General features: G+C 37.7%; 1 protein-coding gene across 2 annotated transcripts in view; it reads left to right on the forward strand.

Moving 5' to 3' along the window:
• TRHDE (thyrotropin releasing hormone degrading enzyme) overlaps positions 1–23,178 on the forward strand; it is a 202,038-nt gene that overhangs the window by 18,175 nt on the left and 160,685 nt on the right. For both annotated transcript variants that reach the window (XM_068190227.1, XM_068190228.1), the window contains exon 3: positions 19,075–19,201. In XM_068190227.1, coding sequence (XP_068046328.1) covers positions 19,075–19,201 — 127 coding nt within the window. The remainder of the gene's footprint in view (positions 1–19,074; positions 19,202–23,178) is intronic.

Genomic DNA, 23,178 nt, shown 5'->3' on the forward strand with positions numbered 1-23,178 from the left:
CAAGTTGAAGCGCTTTTCCATATTTTTAGAGTTCTGTCACCTGAAGTTGGACAAGCTCTGCTTTATCTAACATCCTCTAACCACAGATTTTAATGTACTTTTCTTGCTTTTTTGGTGACTGCTTTGTGACTTCTAGTCAATTCAGGCTCACCATCTTTCACATCCAAGGAATTGTGTGTTTTCCATTCAGAAGACCAAGTTCAAACAGTGCTGCTGAACCGCAGTGCCAGTTTTTGGCTTCTTTTCTCTACCTCTGTCGAGGTTGGGATTGAAGCTCTTGAGACAGTATTTCGTGTTCAGGCTTAGATAGTTATTTTTTCTTATATATGTTACAGTCTCACAGGCAGTGAGTTTGGCAGTAATTCACTAACAAGGTACAAAAATGGCTAGCTGTCTTTCATTACAAGGTCTTTTAAGGCTAAACTATCCAATTAAGAAATGACGCCTAAATTATTTTCACTTTTAACCCAATAACTAATCACTCAAAGTCCGCAATGCGGACTTTTCTGCCCAATTACAAAATACTACCCAAACCCATGAAGAAGAAGGAAGAAGAAGGTCAAGAAGAAGAACCAGCCTCCTCCCTAAAACCTCCATCTTGCTCCATATATGTTACTATATTCTAAAACCTTAAACTCTTAGTTTTCTACCCTGTGATATTGCACACTTCTAATCAAACTACACTCCCATAATCCCAGTGCTATCAATCAATTTTGGAAGTCTTCTCCACGGCCTCAGGTCAAATGGAGTGCTCTCCTGGGAGTCAGTCTGTCAGCACAGAAAGTCTAAAATGCTCAGCATCCAGGACTCCAACACCATATCATGCATTTTATCATTGTGAGTAAAGCAGCGTAGCTGAAAGCTGCTACTGAACAGACTTGTGTTGTTCCTCCCCTTCCCTTGCCTGCACACTTTGCTGTATCATTTCTGTCAAATCTAGTGATCTGTGGTTGGACAGTGAGCCTGCAGTTGTCCAATGGGAAACTGAAAAAAATGTAATGACTTTTTGACCGAACCATCTTGTTCAATATGTGGATAGTCTATGGATCTAATTGGAGAGGAGGAGGAAATACACAACTGTCCTTTTTAGTGATATGCTGTCATAAATGTGGAGAAAGAACAATATAAAACTGAATGAAGAAATTTTGCCACTCTTGATGACTTTTGGAGGTGTCATTGAGAAATATGACTAACGATAACTCTCTAACTTTGTGAAGCATCCCTCTAACCATGAGTATTTCCCATTCAAGCTGCTGTCATTATTGCCCAGATGGAGAAGTTAACGCCGGTGTTTGGTATGTGTGAATTGCAAGCAAGATCATTCAGAAGAGTGAGATGTTACCGTTCCTCTATCTATACCTCACCTTCCTGATTATTAAGAACCCATTATCATTTATTTTCTGGAGTCTAGCTGTGTTGGTAACTATGTTGAAGGAAAAAGTCTCCTGTTATCCACAAGGAAGAGACACTGTTTAGAGGACCCACACCCAGAGCTGGTCTTTGAGTCATGTTAATTTACACTGAGATTTTTTTCCCCCCAGTATTTATTAAAAAACCACAACACACCTGATGTAAAAACAGATACAGAGGAAAATAATTTCCTATGTCCTCTATGGCGACCAGTTTAGAGACGACAATCAGTGGAGTATTACTCCTAAACTCTAGTTTGTCAGTGACCCTACCTGGAGTTGTACATGGGCCACTGGCCTAATAGCTGCCAAAGGACCTGCTCTCTGTGAATGTGCATTATCTGGATTGGAAGCTGTTGCACTTCACACTCTGACAATTGGTGGCAACAAGATCTGTATTTTACTTACATGTCTCATTTACTTAAATGCATTTATTCCACATTTTCTTTGTCTTCTCTCTCTTTTTTCTGTGATGATCAGTTACTGATTGTACTCCATTTGCTGTGTACCAGTCCTGAGTCTATAGATAGTTTAGCTGTCCTTTTTCAGAACTCAAAAGTACTTAATCTCTCTTTGCATGGGATTCACTTCCCATCTCTTTCTATTCGTATCACCGTTCTCTGTGCATTTGAAATTCTACAGTGTCTGTTTGAAACTCTGAACAAGAGAGAGGGGTGGTGTCACAACTGCCTGCAATCCTCAAAGTTTATATGCTTGCGTTTGTTCTGTGGCATAATAATTTTTTTTGTTTTATTTATTTCCTTAATGAGTTGTAACTTTGTGTTTGCCTGTTGAATGTCTGTTGAGCACTGAGCTGACATTTTCAGAGAGCTGGCCACAGTGATTTCCAAGAATTCTCCCCTGAGCTATAGCTAATGTAGTCTACTAATGTGCATGCATAGTTAGGGTTATGTTTTTCTGTTTACAATTCTTTGCACTTACTGATGTTAAATTTCTTCCACTGTTTTTCCAGCCAGCCACTTGCTGTCATGAGATTCATCTGCAGCATTTTGTACATATGGCTGTTCTGAATAATTCTGTATAGACTGAACGCTAAGATGGCAGTTGCGTGTTCTGTTTTGTGGCAGGGAACTTGTATGGCAATTGTCTAAAATGCTTTGCTGAAAAAGATGCTGATAGTGTGATAATATATATGCCTAATCAGGTGAATAGAGAAGGTGTTTGTTGTTAGAAGTCATGGGTAGTTATGGTTCAGATCACTGCTATGTGAGAAGTCTGATAACATTAGCAGTGGCAGTTGTTTTGCTGAGATTGACCAACATCTTCAACTCTTCTGAGTGCATTTTAGCCAGTGTATCTGTTCAGGAGTATTCTGAATCCTTCTTTAGGTTCCATTAACTCTGTTGAACAGACTGCCATTGCCTGACAGCAGAGGTACAGATACCGTCTTGTGTACAGACATGAACAGCGTAGAGACCTTTGGGAACTGAAGTGCAACTGAAGTGTCTGCTTTGTCAAGCATCAGCTGTAGAGGTTCCATTGTAATTCTGTTTGAACAAATTTTCATTTCACTTTATTTCAAGAGGGATGTATTGTCTCTCATGACATTAAATACTTCGGTTTGGTGAGAAACAGGATTACAGCAATCCTGATTCAGTACTAACAAACCAATAATGACAAGTTCAGCTGGTGAGTTGATACTTGTCAGTTGTATGCACATCACTGGTGAGATGCTAACACATAAAGGATAAGTATCATAAGGCTAGGAAGATACTTTTCTTTATATTGCCATTTTCCCCGATTTTTATGGAATGCTAGTAATCTAAAAATATAGCAAGTTGAATGCAAAAAGAAAAAGTTAAAAAATCATGGCTCTGATATGTGGAAAATTGCTTTCATTTTCTTTTTTTTTTTTTCTATTTGATTCATTATTTGTTTAAATATCCAAGGCTATAGTGACAGGAGTATAATTTCTGTTTTTAACGGGAAAGATATTAGAACTATGAGTGAAACATCATTCATTGTTTGAAATTCTGTCTGTTCTAGAGAAGGATGGCCAGTGAAGTATTTAATTGATCTTTATATACCTGGACAATGCCAAATATACAGCTTCTTTGGAAACCCCAAAATTGAAAAAGTTGGACCTTCTGTACCTGAACTTTTAATCTGAAAGAGGGTGTCTGTGGCTTTGTACCATTTTCTGCTCATCAGCATTCAGCAACCCTGCAGGATAGAGGAAAAGTACAGAAGCATACAGAAAAGATAAAAGGAGACTGGGAGCAGAAAAGATAAATGACTTTGCCGTCAGTGCAGTATAATGAAAATCAAATCAGTGCTTGGCAACGCACAATTGCCCGGTATGGCTAACTCCAGACAGTGTTTTTTTAATAAGGTACATGCCTTTTGTATTTTATTCTTGTATTTATATAAAGAAAAATTACTTTGTTATTAGTTGATTGCAGGGGAAATAGATGTCCTGATTCTGTAAAATCCTAAGAATGAGTATGACTTACATGTTTAGTGCCTCTTTTAATTATTGGCTTTACCTTGGCAACAACAAAATTCCATTACTGGCAAAGCCTGTTTCAGCCAGTCTTACATTGTTTTGGCAGGGTATAAAAAGGATTCTGCATATAGGATACATTAATCTTAAAAGTGTAAAGGAATTATTTGTTTGATAATGCATACAAAAGATATCTAGGAGTTAATGACCTGCTTTAACTGCTGTTTTACTGTGCTCACCACTGCTCACAACCCTTGCTGGTCTGGCAGGCACTGGCTGGATAGGATTGTCCAGTGTGGCTCCTTTCTATAGATTCAGTGTTGCTGAGCTGCCATCTTCCACCAGCTCTTTCAACACTCTTGGTGGTGATGACTGGAGTTGATGATTCCCAGTAGGACCTGCTAACCACGCTCTATGATTTTATACCTTTGTGTTGGTACTTTCTTCATGAGTCCTTGACCTAATTATGATGTCTCAATAATCTTAAAGTCTGTAACTTTCTGTACTGACAACAGTCTGTAACTGTTATCTCCTTCCAGGCTTCCTTTCAACTCTCTTTCAGTAGTTATACAGCTAGGCAATACCAGAAATGGACCTGGGCGTGCAGGCAGCTGAACCTCTGGGTGGTGAAAGCAGAGCTACGACTTAGAGTTATAGACTGTAGTGGTGGCATCTACATGACCAAGTTACACTGCAATTGAAAGTAGTAGTAAAAAAATTATTTTTTGCAAAATTACCGATTTCATTTTATCAAAAGAAATAATAAAAGTGCATTTTCTGTTTTATTTCCAAATAAAATTTTTCAAGTTATTATGCATTAGCACAGTGCTGTACTGTTTGTGGTAAACTCACAATAGAAACAGAATTCATTTGGGAATATGCCTACACTGGAATCATAACACAAAAAGGAATCCACAACAACTCTGAAAGACTTCTGCAAACTTGCATTTTGTTCCCGATTGGGTCTGACAATGTATTTTTAATGAAGTCTTGAACATCTGCAAACTGTTTGCAAGCTGGAATTTTCTTCTTGAATTCCACAGCTGACTGTGGAATCACAGGCTCTGTAATCATGGATGCTGTGTCTCCACAGTACCTATTTGCAGTATAGTAATATAATAATCATAATAATAGCAACAGTGAAATCCCTTTCCTCCCAGTTAAAATTCAGCATTCTGGATAGCATTTCATAGTAGTATAATGTGCTATTGGCTGTTTATGATGACTCAAAATTACTGCAGTTGCCCTCCAAACACCTTGTACAGCTGAAAATACATTTGTTTTCTGGGTTGATCTTCTCCAGCTTCTTCATTTCAGTATCTCGGAATCCACAAGTGTACAGGAAACTTCTGAACCAGAGCTCTCTTTCTTTTCAGATTAGATTACAATATGCAAACCTGTTGGGAGCTCTGGTTTTGTGTCCACAGAATAATCTTGATTTGTTGCTCTTATCACAGGAGTTAAATGAGTCAGAAATGTTCACAGGGTGTTACCGTTTCATCCATTCCTTAAATTTCTAAATATTTGTGTTGATATTGATTGTTGTAAGTGTTAAATCCTTGAATATGTTCATATGAATGCAGAACAATGTACAGCTAGGAAAGCTGCTGTTACATAAACTAGCAGGGCTAGGTAACATACCCCCTGAGGTCAGGTCTAGAAATGCTACTCATTTAATTGGAGAGACTGTATAATTGTGATGGTGCTGTGTAATGTGGGACTAAATGCACTGCAGATCAGCTCTTAAAACATTGCAGTGTTCAATGTAGACAAACCCTTAAATTTGTATTTGCTCTCTTATCTCAGTTTTCTTCTGAAGCTGCAGGACCAAAATGGCAGGAAGTGCTATCACATTTTTTCCTTGCTGTGCTTACGGCTTTCCTATGTGAGCAACCTTGTAAATTGATCTATTTCCATAATTCCCAAGCCTTCAGTGACCTAGGATTTGGAGTTTCTTCTGCACTTTCCTGATTGTGATGAAGATGCTTTGGTTTATATGAGCTCAGAGGCCACCACCTATTAAACTGTTTTTTTTTTTTAACATTCATAGAGTTTTCAGGATGCCTATTGCTCAAGAGTCTGAAAGGCCTTTAGCCATCTCAGCACAAATGGCAGTAAAAATCAACATTTGAACAAGAGTCATTTCTCAGAGTCTTGAGTGTGCTTTGCAGAATGTGCATCAGTGAAACTTGGGTCAGAGAAGATCATTGGAGTGGCCTTGGCTGCTGCTTAAGGGTCTGTGTTACAGTATCCAGATACAGAAAATAATGGAAAAGAATGTGGAGAATGATGGCTGTTCAGTTGACTTACAGCTTTTTTCACAGCCCCTACTTGACCCCATTCCTGTGTTGGCGTAAAATGAATGAAGCTCATCTGCTCTTTTTAGGGAGAGATGAGTAATTCCCAGTGGAGTACAGTGCAAGTACAAGCATGAGGATCACTTAATGGGATCTAGAATGGAAAGTGGGATAGCACTGTCAGCCAAGCATCGTGTCCCAGGTCATTTGCTGTGTTGCAAGTCAAGATTTATTAGCTCAGACATGACTCTGCCTCTGCCATACACGTGTCTCTTGAGTGGTGCTGGACTGTAATGCACAGCGATGCTGGTGTGTCTGCCAGCTCCTCTGTGCCGTGCTCTGCTGTTGAGAGGAGCTCTCCTCACAAGCAAGGTCAGTTGAACTTGCTGAAGTTGCTCTCATCTCTGTGTCTTCTCCTTCAAAAGCTTATCATTTTATGAGCTCACCACCTAGAGCCCTGCAGTGATCTTGTGGTTGGGTTAGGTTTCTTTTTATTGTGAATGAGTGAGACCCTTTCATTTTGTTAGGGAAAAAACAGAGGTGAAGTTTTCTAATAACTATTTAACATAATCTGTGACTACTGACCTTTCTTATTTTTTTCACGAGCAAGCTGGGCAATGGTAAAATGCAGTAAAAGGAGACCTGTATGGATTTGTAAGCGTAATGCACGGAGGTGCGTGGGCTGGGTCGCATTTGGGAGGCTCTGAAGTACAGTAGCTGAAGTTGGCTGTCTCATAGCCTTAATCCCTTGGGTTGGGTTAATGAGATTGGCTGGTCCTTGAACCAGGAAGCTTTGGCCTTCTATTTAAGAATGAGTAAATTAGCACTGTGAGCATGCAATCCAGTAGCAATACTTCTCCATGGGATTTCTTTCTTTTTCCCTCAGCTTTTTTTTCCCCTTGCTCTGCGTAATAGAAAATGGCAGCTTTGAGCACTCTCATGGGAAAAGTATAGTAGATATTTTAGAGGCAGTAGCCTCTACTTGAGAGCTTTAGGCAAAACTGGCAGCAGAATATTAGTCAATGATATTTATACAAATGTTTTTCATAGAAGCTTCTGGTAGCAGTTTCCTTCACTCATAGACTGATCTGAAGACTCTCAAATTTTTATTAGTTTAATTTTCTCAGCCTAGCTCCTTTGGTCTGTTTTTGTTCTTAATAGTCTTTTCCCTGTGGCCTTAGTGACAGTTTGTTATTTATGGAAATCAAATTTTCAAGCTCAGAGATTCCAGTCCTCACTGATACTTTGTTGCATTTATTAAGAGTACATGAACTGCGGGACAGGTTTTGTCTTTCATTGTCCTGCCAGCAGCACTCAAACACCAGAAACTTTGGGGAAAAGGGCTATTTGATGTGCTGTTCTGATATGTTAAAATTAGAGGAGCCTTCCTTGCAAGGTCCCATTTTTTTCCTTTCTAGTGCTTTTATCCTATGGAAGCTTCAAAAAAATTTTGCATTTTTTGGTGTGTACTTGCTTAAGTGCACAAATGCTGTTGTTGCCCATGCACTGTTGATATTGCTGCAGTAATTGTTCGTAATGACTGTTGATCTGCAGATCCTCCAGTTGTAGACACAGTTTATGCTGTGGGTAGAGATAGGACAGGAGCAAATAAAGGCTGCCATTTTAAAGGTTTACCGTGCACTGTGCAGTCAGGGTATGTCTCATGAGAGGAGATGCTATCTTAGACTCTAAGAAAGTGTTAAAAATAGAGAGACAAATGAAGCTGTTAGATTGATGTGAATGTCAGCTGGAAGCAAAGCAAGGGAATTCTTCATCAGCTAGAAAAAAGAGAAGGAAGGACTGTTCAAACAACAGTGATCTGCTCCACTGTCAGCAAAGAAACATATTTATGCAGTCCATTTTATTATGCTACTGAAGGAACTGAAGTAATGTTGGTGGTAAAAATGTTTTTGTATTCCTATTTCCCTAATTGACATGCTATTTAAGACTTAAACTTTTAGTTCAAGTTCAGTTTTACCTGAGATATGATCACTGTGATTGATTCCAGGTGTCAGAAAATTTTCTCTTCTTTCCATCTTCCCATAATCCATTGGACCATGTTGTTACTTTGTGCTAGTTACCTTCCTGGGAAAGGAGTTGCCTTGACTTTTTTGTAAGGAAGGGTTTCTTCTTATGATTGATCCTGTCTTAAATACTCAATTTTAATCTAGTGCTAACCAGCACATTGATATGAATGAAGAGGTCAGCTCTCAGCAAATTTTTTTCTTTTAGGAAACTCCTGTGATAGTCACTCAGACCTAGTTTAACCTCAGCTGCTTCGCTGACTGACTGGCTGTTTGGATATAAACCAGATGTGGTGTTTGAGCTGTCACTGATGAGAAAGCATTAGCAAATTGACCTTTTCCATAGGCATGCAGAGGACATTGCTGATTAACTCACATCTTCCTGATTGGAAATATGTCCTGAATAGTGCAAGTTTTAATGTGAGGAAAGTAATTTGAATGATAAAATGTACAAAAATATTTTTTATAATCATCGGAGCATGTCATATATTGGAAGGGATTTGGTTAATAACCCTGTGGTTAAACATTTTATAGTACTTTAATTTAAACAGTTCACGTTACATTAATGTGTATTTTGTAGACTAACCCCAGCATACTTCAGAATCATTATGTTTACTTGCTTAAGTTTGTATGTGTCAGAGTACTTAAATTTTTCAGTTTCTTCTGTCTTAAGGTGCAAAAATGTCAGTTTGGTACTTATCTGTGTCTCCTGGCTAGTGGGTCAGGTGGTGAACCACTTTCTTTCCTGGCTGTGGCCTTCAGCTTTCTCAGCTGGGAGTCCTGACACAGGGATAATGTTCTAATTGATTCAGCCCTCTATTTTATTTTCTCTATTTACAATTGTAATTTGCCTTTAAAGTTTTTTTCCTCTGTTGGTTTTCATGTTTTACACTGAGATTGGTGTTCTCAGAAGGGGGTTGAAATCCTTCCAGTTGGAGATGTTAATGATAGATTAACCTCTCTCCTAATTTGCCCATAGTTTTGTCAGAGGCTAGTTGAGCAAAAGTGTTTGAATATTATTAGTGCATTTAGCTTTTTTTAATTTTTATATTGTTCTGTCAATTTTAAGATTTAAAAAAAAGATTTGAAACATTAGTAGAGAGTGAGAACCAGAGCTCTTAATGAAGCTTTTAGTGGATTTTAGTGTCTCTTCATACAAAGACAAACATAGAAAAAGTTTGATTTCTTGATTCCCTGTTTCATAATTTATGGTTTTTGTTTTCACTGGCCTAATTGCTTGTCTTTTTGCTCCTTTTAGCCTGAAAGACCTCTCACTGTTAATATGGTTGTTACTCTTAATTGTGTAACCTGTTTTTGGTTGTGTCATGGCTTTTGTACCGGTCAGAGCACAGAATTTTCATGTGTGTATTTTTCTCCCTACTAAGGGCTAGGTATGATTTTTCACAAAATCTCCAGCTTGATCCAGCACAGTGCAGACTTGTCAACAAAGTACAGTGTTTCTTCTATGCCAACAAGTTCTAAAGGATACTTTAAAATGTAGCACCTTATAGCTCTGATCTGTTTACCTTGCAAACAGTTTTGCTATTAAGTTTACATGTAGCTCACAAGATACTTTGCCGTATTCCTCTTGCTTATTGCTGCTGTTATATAGCAATGTCTTGAGTAAATGCTCTTGAGGTCACAGGTGAGCTGTGCTTCTGCTTTGTTTTTCCCGCGGTTGTATTTTGTCAGTGGTTCCCTTTATTTCCCACAGCTTATTTTTTTCTCCTAATACTGATCAGGATTACTGCAAACATGTGATGAGTAGGGTGAAATGTAGGTATACCAGACCTGGGTTTCCACTATGGTCGTGCAGAATTTATGTGGAACAGGAGACTACTGACATGCCCTTGCATTCATCTTTGGTTTGTCATGTACAGTCTGTCTCTATCTCCCATCTTTTTTTGTTATGCTCTGGACAAGCATATCACTTTACTCAGTAGCTATTTTGTGGGGGACCACTATGTTGACATCTCTTAAAGTAATTACTTTCAAGTGAATAATAAAATAAGCTTTGCCTTTAAACAAACCTAAATAAGTCTCAGCATGGTAGCCACTTGACAAAAGACTATGTTATGGGAATTGGAGAGTTACTCTTAGACAGAAGTTAATGTTTCTAAGTTAAGAAATTTCAGGGATACAGGTCTACAGCTTGGAATGAAGTTTAGGTTTGGTTTTTGAAAAATATGTTGTGACTGAGGAACATAAAAACAGGATTTAATTTTTTTTTTATTTGTGATGAAAAAGGTGCTGTTTTTCAGAAGATGTATTTTGGGAATAGTAATTTGTTGATTTATGATGAAAAGATGATTCATCAGTTTGGAGAAGTGATATTCAAGCTCTATTTCTGTCTCTTTTTTAGACTTTCTTCCTGATATTAAGCTCATCTTTCTGTAACTTTCATTTATAAAATGAAGATGATAACAGTTCATTTTCCCCATGTTTTGGTTGTTACTCTTTAAGCAGAAAGACTGACAATAACAAACATGTCTTACTTCTATTTATGTTGTTGACTAAGCACAGGGGTATTGTGCTGTCATATTGACAGTCTCTAGGCAATGCCAAAATATAAATAAGCAGTTACGATTTTCATATTATCATTTCAAGTGGAATTACTCTAAGGTAACATCTGTGTGCTTGTGACAAAGCAGTCTCTAGCCAGGTGAAATTTGCCATGCTATAGGGCTGCTGAACATTGTAGCCCCCTCGTTAGCACTTTCTTTAAAGTTGTGTACTTCTTAAACACTTCTTTTTTTAACCAAGCATAGGTGAAATTTTATTGATGAATGATGTGTGATTATTGATGAATGATGTGTGAATATTTTGTCTATAAAATAGAGAGTAAATAGTACTTGAAATAAGATAATTCTGTCCAATCCCAGGCCAACCAAAGGAAATCAAAATAGGTGTTAACTGTTGGGATATATCTACCGCAGATACTTTTTTCTGAAGGAAAAAGCCATTTTCACATCATCTTACCACTGGGGTGGTGATACAGAACTTTTATGTGTAATAGGTAAAAAATGTAAATCTTTGTGCTTTATTACTTGAAGCTATGTTGATTTTTCACCAGCTACAAAGGACTGGAAGGAGCTTTAACCACTGTGAATCTCAACAATTTAGACACTGAATTCCCTAGAATAGCACTTCGGAAGAACTTGAACCTTGTTTGTAGGTTGAAGTTCTATAATAATTTAAATTTATCTGTAACCAGTCTGTCGTGGTCCTCTCTTCTCTCCAGAAATGCTTTCTCATGCTGTTTCTAGCACTGAACTCGTGGTGGCCAGGTGAGTAAGCTGGGCTACCTGGACACTACCCACCTGGCATAGTTAGCTGACTCATCTGGCTGGCATGTTGCTGTGAGGAGAGGAGATGAAGAGGAGAGAGGAAATGAAGTCCAGTGCTGATGTAATAGAAGAGTTGAGCCCGTATGACTGAATATGTGGTGGTGAGATTGTGGCAGTCTTAGTTGGCTGAAATGGCTATGAAATGGTGTCTGTAATTACATTGTTCTACATTATTTGTTAACATGTTCACTTTCTGTCCCTGAGCCATTTCAACAAGATGATAGAGATTCTAAGTGCTCTAAATTAATCTTAATGGCACTGTGGTCAGTGACATAGCCAGTATTTTATTGTATGCCAGCTGAGCACTGGTTGGATTTATATGTGACTGCAGCTCATTAACTTTCCAAAGTATTTTATGATCTCAAGTTAGAAATTGCAGCATGTCTACATGACAGTTTTGCCTCCTGGTAGAATATATTGTTGCACCTTTGGCTGGAGCTGTTCCATTTGTTTTAGTTCAGATGAGGAACTGATGAGCCAACTAGATGCTTGTGGTCATGTTTACTTAGAAATGGGCTGCACAAAACTATTCCCTCTCTTACACAACTCTGAAAATACCTGGCAATATTTTTGCTTAATATTTCTCATTTGCCCACTGTCACCTGGAACTCCAGAAGTTTCTCTCACTTCTTTCTCCTTCAGGGTCATACTACAAGTTTTTGTTCAGGAACATCAATTATTTCTGTTCAAAGCCTCTTTCCCTTGCCCTGCAACAATGTTCCGGCCCCCCTAATGCTTGCATTAGACATGTTCCCTGAGACATCTCTCTACCACTGTAATTCCTTCAGTGACCATTTATTTAATTCACACTTTATTTTTAGTGATGGCTTCTCTTATTTTAACTGGTCTGTTAACAGAGTCTCGAATGAGGATTCCAAAATGATCTTTGCTTACTATAAAAAAGAGTTCTATCCAATCTCTAGCAAAGGTGTTTCCTAAGAAAATATCAGGTCATTGAATGCTCATTGATTTCAGCTAACTCTAAGACAATTCTTCAAATTCTTAAACATGTTTTATTTTATTTATATTCAAAAAAGACTCAGTGCAGTGCTATGTGTGACTGCTCAGTTTGGAGTAAAATAATCTTTTAAAGGTGAGCTGTTCCTTCGGTATTCAGTAACCACATTTCATTATCATGCACTCTTTTTTGAGTATTGCCCATGATGAATAATGAATAGGAGATTGAATCAAAGCATTCTTCTGTAATTTCTTCCCATTATCACATCTAATTATGTTCACTACAGCAGAATTGATATTTCAATACAGCTACCTTGCCCTCCTTTATTTATAAATGTTGTAAAATTTATTGTATTTGCACCACGCAGAACTTGTGGAGGTATGCACACGCACATATGAAATAATTCATACACATTCTTAGTGGAACCTGGCCTGTAGCTTATTTGTGTGTGTAGTGAACTGTTATTTATTTTGAATTTATCACATTTAAAAAAACATTTGAGATACAATGCCTTGGTTGCAGAAGTGATCCAGGGAGTTCACAGCTGAGGCTATTGGATGCAGTCATATGTGTGCTGTATTGAATGTGTGATGTGACCATATCTTTGTCTCAGTAACAATGGTAAAAACAATACCTGTGCCTAAAATAGTCAGTAAGCAAAATAATTATAAAATATTTCAGATTATCAAGTAAATTGAAGCATTTACGTTCAGAGGGAATGCATGTGTTTTTTTAGCTGAGAGTGTCACTGCTGAAGTCGCTGCAGATGAAATAAAGAGCAAGACACTATTAATCTCCCTTTATAAAATTTGTAAGTGCTACTCTGTTGAAATGTTAGGGCTTTCTATAACATGTAAAGGTATGTTTGAGGTTAAACACGTATTTAAAATTAAACTAAGGCATAAGCCCTTTCTGAACTGAGATTTTAAAATCATTTTAAGATCCTAAATGTACCAGTGCTGGACTGAGCCTGTGGGTATAGTCACACAGAGAACTGGAGCTTGTCTGGAAGGGCCTCCCAAGAGCAGTGCTTTATGTGGAGTCTTCTGGCTTTGAGGAAGGGATTAAAGAACAAACATTATTCCCAGGATGGCTTTGCTGACACCAGTTGATGAGCAGAAACATCTGTTTCATAATGGGAAAGCACTCCTAGCTCCTTTAAAACACCTGACAAAGTTACTTTTAATTCTGTTTAAAGTAGTGGGGAGGGATAACTATCCATAATTTTAAAGTGGATTCCTGTGTTGATACAAGGTTATGCAATCCATGCATGCCTGAGAAAACAAGATCTATGGTTTTCACCAGACTTAGGCTCAGTTTCCATGCCCTCATTTGCTCTGTCTGTTCAGACTTAAGAACATGTAGTAAAATGGTCCAAAGACAAGAGAAAGGAGAAGGGGACACCTATATATTAGCAAAACAGGTATATGCCAGCCTTGGAACATTAGCCATGTTTGCTTGGAGAGATACTGTAATAGCAGAAGCTAAATGAGAGCAAGGCTCAAGTCTCTTTTGCTTCCACACACCTATGTGATGTCACAGCATTCAGGGATGGGAAAAGGCCCTCCATATGGGTCCCTTTGGGAGTGGTTTTATGTGGCGAGATGGTTGGCAATATATGTGATATCAGATGGTGTCATCCAGGAGTTAGGATTATACACGCCTCTTCTCCTCTTGTCAGTCTCAAAACTGACCTTCTTGTACCTGATTCTGTGACAGAGATACAGCAGTAGTTACCCCTGTGTAAATCCTGTACCAGGTTGTTTTCAAGATTCAGACAGCTATTTTCTTTACAGCACATGAGAGAGAAGTGTGAGATCCAGTCCTGCTTCTATGATTTGAACTATCAGTGGCCATGACCAAAGCACAGCCCTTTATTTAAAGAACTTTTTTTTTTCTTTTTTTTTTTTTTTCTTGCTGTGCTGCTGACTAACATGGACTGCTCGAGTGGTGATCTAAAAACATGGACTGTACACGTGGCAGACGCTGTTGGTGAAGGTTGCCTTTAGTAGAAGTGTCCCTAGCCCAGAGGCTGGACCAGTCATGTCTCCAGAATGTCTGAAAGTGCCTGTAGTTAACAGGAGTCATTCAGCTGAAGTCAGCAGAGGTCGTTTTAGGCCTTTAGAGCCAAATTATTCTTCTGCTTTCACAAGCCTTTCCTTGCTAAAATAGAGGTCCACTTTATTTCCTTGGAGCAGGAATTTTCATCCAGTGAGCTGTGATTCTCCCCAGGGCATAGGGGAAGACAGTGATGGCAACTGGAGTGATCTTAAGACATGGAAAAGATGGCTAAACATTTAGAGAAAAAGACGCCTTGCAGAATGAATGCAGACTATTATAGAGGATTATTGTGATCAGTAAACTTTACTATAATAATAAATAAAAGAATACAAATAGGATATGAGGTGATGCTCCCTTAAAAATATAACACCACTGCAAGAATAAAGGTTTCAAAGGGGCTGCACACATGAAATAGAAAGTGACATAGAAAATAATGTCTTCAAAAGCAGGTTTCAAATGTAGAAGTGCATATTTTATTCTACAGTAAGAGGTGGGCTCTGGTGTATGGCATGCTTCAGGCATGCAAACTTCTTCCTGTAACATCCTGATTTCTGCCTGGTTGTCAAATTCCTTAATTCCCTGGGAAAGCAGTTGGCAGGCTTATGGCAGATGTTTTTAGTATCTTCTAGTGCCAGAGGAAGAACATTGTGCAGTTCTCTCTGGTCTTCCTTTATCTTTAGTGAATTCATGTAGGGGAGAAGGTTGGAACACAGTCTTTTTGCAATTAGACACATGTAAATAATGAATTTTCCCTTTTTATTGCTGTGATCAAAATGCTTGTGATAGGAAGGAGACAGTCAGTTTGGTTCCATTTGAGGGAGAAGTGAGAGGGCTGGATTTTTCTTGTTTGTAGTCAAAACTTCTGTTGAAAATTGTTAGTGGTTGCAAATGTAGATGTACGAGAGCTAAGAAAAACCCTCAGAATTTAGGTTAACTGTTTGAACTTTGTTGTATTTGTAGGTATTACTGCAGTGTCATTACGAATATGATTCCTCATAACATTTTTCTGATATTTTTCAAAGAATTATACTCTATCAGAACTATACTGCATCAGAACACCAGCAATGTGCTGTTCATATACCTGTTGTCCAAACAGAACCTACCTTATTAATTACCAGATGTGGAACGTACTTGGTGCATGTTCTTAAGTGGTCACAAAGATGAATGCCTGCTTTGAATTCCCTCCCTGCCACTGCCACCAGAGTTACTCTGGGATGCTGAGTAAATCACATAAACTGACAGAGTCTCATTTAGTCATTAATCTTTTATTACTGATTTTGTGAATGCCCAAACTAAGGCACCTGCGGCCAAAACTTTTATAAAGTGTTCACCACTGCAGTAAGATACAATGGGAACAGTGCTTTAATATGTGCAATAAAACTGTTAAATAGGCTTGACATTGAGAGGTGTCAAGATAGGCACCCAGAATTACTCTTAGTCTGTTGTTGGACTCCACTTTCTTACTTGAAAATAATAGTCTAACCTAATCTTGCAAAGATTATGAAGAAGAGCGTTAATAATATTTGCAGGGCAGTAGGTGCCATTGCAGCGAGTGATGAATTAAGCACTTATGCTAGAAAACTGTTTGTCTTTTGTAGGAGAACATGTACTGCTTTTAGTTACATATTTAGGCTGACCCTGCAGAAAACTTTGTTTTTTCTCTTATTTAAATTACTGTAAAATCAAATTCTTAGTACAGTGGTCAAATAGCCTGTGGGAAAATATATAATAATTGGGCATTATTGTTCAGTCCAATGCAGTTTTAAAGTAACACTACCTACCTGCCTTTTGAAATGAAAGTAGTAAACAAACAAATTATTCTCATGTCTTAATGTCTTATCTCATGTCTTAATCTTCATTCTATTTTACTTAAGTTCCTCTTTGGAGCAGAATATGAAGATTGTATTACTTTTGACTGAGAATCTTCTTATAAACTAAGAAAATAATATAGTCCCCATTTGATGGATTTGGAAATAAGATATGGTCAAAATAAACCCAAACACATTAAAAAAAAACATCAGTGTGTGAAATATAGGGGCTTCAATTTCAAACTTATAGGTGCCAGCCTTTAGACTGAACTCTGGATCAAGCTCTTCATGTTATGAATAGCACCTAATGTCACCAGAATGTGTCATCCAAAGCAGCTAGCCAGGTAGGCAGTGTCCTAGACTGTCTCCTGCGGTAGCCCTCTGCTAACCAAGAGGGAATTTCTGAGGCCAGGGTAGGTCTGTAGTGGTGTGTCCAAGGTTCTCCATACATTTCATGCTCAGTAGTTGCTGGGTGAAAGGCAGAAGCAAGACCCAGTGTTTGAAGATGGTTGACTGCTTTGACAGTATCTGTTGCCTTAAAGCCCCTGAGAGACCTGGGCAATGGTGTGGGTAGTTTCTGAACTGTGTTCCAGCTTACTGGTGACCTTGCTGTGAGCTGTGGAGGCCTGGCAGTCCAGAGCTGTTCTGGGCAGGCAGAGGGGCACACAGGAAAACGTTATGGGCAAAATAAAACTACATTCAGCATTAGGCAGGAGACAAATGAGAGGTTTGCAGCATTGCAGCTTTTGTACCTTGGCTCCATCTCAGACACCATTAAATGCCTTTTCTATATTTGCCAGGAGACATTCATTGTAATGCAATAAGTTGAACCTTAATTTTTCTTCTATTTGCTTATTATTTTCGTCCCTTCTGTTCTCTTTCTTATTATGGACAGATTTGGCCACTGTCAAATTGAATGATTTTTTGCATACTTGGTTGACTCTTTTTTTCCCCTAATTTGCTGATACAGTCAACTGTGCCAGTAAAGCAATTATGCAAAATTGTGTATAAAGGTTTAATGATACAAAACAGTGTTCATCACAAATCTAATTGTGATCCTTAACATCCTTCCATAAACTCTGTGGTTAATACGTTTTTTGTTAAAACCTGTATTTTGGTTTAGTAGATAAAGGAACATTTTAACGTACATGTTTACTGTTAACTTTGAAAGGAAGCAATAAATAGAAATAGCGATTTGGAGGAGTTCAGATAATGATCTATGTGCTTTCAGGTAGTGATTATAAGAAATCTGCTTTATTACATATCTCATCAGGTTACACCATTACCTGTTTTACATTATGAATGACAGCTGTGTATGGTTGGTTGTGCACCGAGTCTAATACAACACAAAAATTAAATATGAAGATGGACATTGTAATGAAGCAAATAACGTGTTTCCATACTGAAACTCAAGAGACAGTGGGTTAAAAGAGAATTGACAGGTATACTGTACTTAGGCTTGATATCTGGTTTCCACTTGGATAACTGAACTGTTTCAGGAAAAGAGCAGTAAAGCAATACTTGGTAATACTTTCACTGAAGCCAAAAATCCAATTGCCTTTTCTTAATCCAGAATAGAGCATTAGAAACATTCCAAAGCTGATATTTCTCCTTCATGTATGCATTGATACTTTCTGATTTCTGTGCTACTGCTTTCCTCAGAACCCTGGCTGGGATTTAATCCTACCACAGAAAGTACTGGCGAGTCAGATAAGGATTGACATTTAGTAGAGTCTCATTTGCATCAGGTCATTATGAACTGCAGGGAGAGACCTTCTGCCACAGTCACTAGAGACAAAGTACATGCTACTTCCATCAAGCAGGGTATGAGGAGAGAGAACAAAAAGTGGTTCTTCTTTCTATGCCCTTCTTGGTTAGCAGCTGTAGGCTCTATGTCATCTTTGCATGAAGGAAGTGCTACAGACTGTAAGGACAGGGAAGTGGTAATAACCTGGCAGTGCTTTCTGCTATCTCCCTAATCAGGGTCACACTTGGATGCTGAATTATGAAGGTGAGTTCTGTTCACTCAGTTCACTCCAGGTATTGAAATGTGTGAGCTGTGTTATACTGAACAGAGCAGTCTGTGGCTTATACAAACAGATTTAATTTATTGCTTTCTGAAAACAGAGGCCTGAAGCAGTCATGGAGGTTTCAGGAATGTTAATTGTTTGTGTACATGAATGAGCTTAGAAATGGTCGTTTTTGCAGTCTTCCCATAGCTCATCAAGGGTAACAGTGTCACTGCCAGAGAAGAGAAAAGAGAAAGATTATTTTTTTCTTCACAGTCTACTAATATTTTCAGGGCTTGATATAATGTGCCTTTAACAAACCATGACCTTCTCTCCTACTGAGTCACTGCATTCTGCCTACATTCAGTGTAGGCAGAGAACCATTATACTAATCCACTCTTCCATCATATCTCTAACAAACACATGTATTTTCTTCGAATATTTATTTTGATACAAGGAGTGCAAGTTTTTTATTTGGCAACACAAATAAGCAGGAGATTGTAACTTCAGAACTTTGTAACTTTAATTTTGGTAGTTCTGGTTTTCAACTATGATATGATTTGACAAATGTATGACAGTCATTTGGATTTAAGGGAATAATCCTGCAACCTCGTATCAACCATAGAGTAATTAATTCTGTTAGAATAGGTTTAAAAGGCAGATGCTGAAATTGGACTTTGCTTTGTTTTTTTAACAGGTACGGTTATATGCAAGGCCTGATGCAATCCGAAGAGGATCAGGGGACTATGCTCTAAATATTACAAGGAGACTCATTGAGTTTTATGAAGATTATTTTAAAGTGCCCTATTCCCTGCCAAAATTGGGTAAGATTTTCCAAAGAATGTGAAAGTAACCCAGAAATGAGGGATTAAATCAGCTACTCTAAAGGAATGTAATGTATTGGACTTCAAGTTAAATGTTTGGGTTAATTTAGGAGGACCAGTGAGTAAGAAATTTATCCTTGTGGAGGAAGGGAAGCCAAACTACGCTTTCTCTAATCTGGAACGGAAGGGAGCAGGAAGCAGTCAGTATTTACATTTGTTAGGCCTTTCACTGATAAGTGGGCTGAGTTTTTCTTTGTTTTTTCGATGTTGTCAGTTTTGGTCCTTACTCCTATGAGATAGCCACTGGGAGATGTTCGTTCTGTAATACTTGTACCTTGGTGCCTCAGCTTTAAATGGGAAACAGAAGTGAAAATAGTTGTGGAAACTGGCAGTCTGTAGCAGTGCAAGACTGTGGGCTTGTTTCTTTCTTTTTTGATTTTATGGCTCATATGGCTTAGTAATGATGATTAGTAGAAAAGCTTATTGTCCTGTTGTTTATTGAAAAACAATTGCTGCAAATTAGTTTTACTGTGACCTAAACGTAAACCCCATAAATTTCTATTATTTTTTAAAAAGAGTTTCTTCTCATCCTCCCTTTCACCACAATCACTTGGTCTCCTCATTTAAATACTTTCCACAGTATTATTACACCCTCCCTCCTTTGGAGCATGTTTGATAAAGATTCAGAAAAGCCTGTTGCTCAGCAGCAGGAAGAGAGCATGTATTTGATAAGAAGTGTTAGAGTTGGAACCACCGGTGATCCTCACAGGAAGTCAGGGTTTATTTCATTAAATCCCTTGCCTGCTGAGAAGGTTTATTGGACTTACAGCTAATGGTGTAGGAGATAGATAATGTAATTGATGTTTCTAGATGATGATATTGCATGAATATTTTTATAAGTATGTTGTGACATTTATTTCTTGGTGTCTTTTATTAACAGGTTACAGGCAGTGTTCTTCTAGAGAAATATGCAGATGGGTTAAACAAGCATATGGCATATTTAAGTATACACAAACTTTCTGTGTCTACTTTCATGTATGTCTTCAAGTGTGTTAATAATGTTTTGTAAAGGAAGTTCTAGGCTCACAGGGGCCAAAGGTTTAGAGGGGGAAAATATAATCAAGAAATTGTTGAATAGAAAAGATGAACATAGAATGGTTTTGGTTGAAAGGGATCTTAAAGACCATCTAAACATCCAAGCATCATTACTTCAGGTAGTTTATTGAGCATGCCAGCTGTTAGCAGTGCCGGTAACTGTATCTGCTTCAGAGTATCTTTCAAAATTGTAACATATGGTCTTTAAACCCAGCATGCTATATCCATTGTCATTGTGGTGTGGCATATCTTTTAAAAATATCTCATTTTAAGTTAATATATTCCACTTTGGATCTTTTTGGAGCAGAATGGGAAGAATAGTCACAAGTAAAGTTGTATTTCTCATCAAATATTTGCAGTAAAAATTTTAATAGAAAATACTACATGAAGACTTTAGCTATTCAGTAGTGGTAGAAGAAAATCATTCCTATAGAGAATAATTTTTTATAATATAGTAAGGTTGAATTTATTTAATGTAAATTTAGGAAGAAAAATTTCTAAACTCAATGATGTAAATACTTTTAAAGAATTTTATTTGCATATTAATACAGGTATATTTGTTCCAGTTCATACAAACACTATTTGCTATGTTTAAACATGTGCTGGTGTCTTTAACCTGAAATAATGCCAAATTTTTATTTTTGCTTTAAACTTGAAAAAAATTCGAAGGTTAGAAGGTTAGGGAGAGTAGTCTGATGGGTGAATAGAAGGACTAAAAATGGTAATAATGTAATCTGTCTATGATAGAGATTTTGCAGTAGTATTGAAGAATTTCCCAGCTGAAAAGGCAAAACAGCATTAATGACAGCAATGGAAAAAGCATGTGCATCAGGTAGATGTGTTGATACTGATAATGCACCTGGGCTCTCCAAAAACTTAGGACTCATCTGCTTTACTGCTGTCAAGACTGCAAAAGATTGAGTACTTTATTACGGTTTTAAGGAAAATGAGCATGTTTTCTACAGCGGGGCATTTCAGAAGTCTTTAATTTCACTTCTAAATGTGAAAGTGGGAGTGAAAAATGAAGAATGTACTTTGGAAAGCTTTTTAATGTCAACAGTTTTATAGAAAATGTTCTGTTTCAAACAGATTTTTTTAAAAAAATTGTTTCATGTACTTTGCAGTTCTAACAAGAAGAAACTTAACCAAATGTAATTATTTTTGTTGAAAGCACAGTTTATGTTTACAAAATAATTTTGTTGAAAACTGACCAATTCACTATGGAGGTGCTGTACTGGCTATTGAGTGAGACATTTTTAGTGTCAGTGGTGTCTGTGGGGCTGTCTGTGTGTGTTAGAGTTGGAACTACAGGTGATTCTCCCTAGACAAGGGACCTGCTGCCCTTGGCAAAGCACTTGGTCATCTATGTGGTCATCCATTTGAGCTTTCTATATGGTAGGAGTATCTGAGGACATTTAGGCTCTTTAGATGTGTTGCTGTATCAGAAAGATCTGTGTTCATTTGTTCACTTCTGAGTCATTGAGGTCTATTTCCAAGGCATTTGAAACTAGTGCTCCTTACTTGAGTTTATAATGCATCAGCCAGTGTTCTCTACAGGAAGCAATTCCTCCTGTTGCTCTTGACTACCTGACTGGTGGTGACCAGGCTTTCTTTCTGGGCTCACGTGCAATCAGATGGCTGTGGCTAAGGTTTTTTACATCTTATATGATCTGTACTGCCTTCTGAATGCACTGGAGAAGTAGATTTGTTTTCCAATTGATGTGAATTCTGGTAATGAATGTGAATTGGGAATTTCTCTAACTGGAATTAACAATTTCCACAGTTAAAGGTTCTACTTAGCATGTAGCTTTCTTTTCCTACTCTCCAGTTCATACTCTGAACTGGAAGGTGCTTGTGTAAGGTTTCAAACCAATAATTTTAATATTAATTTCATTTATGAAAAATCATGTCTTTTAAACAAAACCTAGATTTTCCCAAGACTATAATACTATCATTGTAAACATTGGTTAAAGTGGTGGGTAGATAAACCATGGCATTTTATTTAATCTAAAAATATATGCAGAAGGGTTTTTAATTATATTCTTATGTCTAGTGAATACAAAATATTTCTCTATTTATATCACATAGTTATTTTTAATCCTGTTTGGACTGCACAAAAAACTGCTTTGTAGGCATAGAGCTTTTTCTTATGAGTGTCTTTGAGACTGGAAAGGTGTTGAATTTTTCCCCCTGAAACCTTGACCAGTTGCTGTTTTGATGTGCACAGAGCTTAGAAAATTAAAAAGAAGAAAACAACCAACAGAAAAAACACCTTAAAAGAGAAGCTTCAAAGGTCAGAATCACACTATGGAGAATGAAAAGATAATCAAGCCCTCTTGCCATGTGGACAGCTGTGATTCTTTAGCTGTAAACGGTTTGAGGTGGAGGGGCTGACTGGTTTTTCCAACCAAGACTCCGCTTCATGTGAATGAGTGAATGGTGTAGAGTGACAGAATCCCCTCCCTCACCCTGCTGGTCACACTGCTTTTGATACTGCCCACATTCTCTCATGTCTAACCTCTCCTGCACCAACACCCCTAAGTGAAATATATTTCCCAACTTCTGAAAGTCCTTTTCTGTAGATTTGCTGTATAGTAAACTCTTGCGTTCCATCTGATATATTTTATGTGGTTATTGTTTGGTGGGATTTTTTTTTCCTTTACAGTTGTGGTTGGGGTACTAATTACGTGCTTCATGCAAAAATTTTATGGTTTTGTTTTCATTATGCTGCATAAAACACTTTGAAATAGTGAATGAAAGGTCTCAGAAAATGACTTTCCAAGGGATATAGTGAACATGCTGCACAATGGAAGACAAGATTGGACCATTAACATTTGCACATGCAGTATTTTTAGAGGATTCAGTTTTTAAAGTATGTAACT

The sequence above is a fragment of the Anomalospiza imberbis genome, chromosome 5 (genome assembly GCF_031753505.1).
Source record: "Anomalospiza imberbis isolate Cuckoo-Finch-1a 21T00152 chromosome 5, ASM3175350v1, whole genome shotgun sequence".
Taxonomy (NCBI): Eukaryota; Metazoa; Chordata; class Aves; order Passeriformes; family Viduidae; genus Anomalospiza; species Anomalospiza imberbis.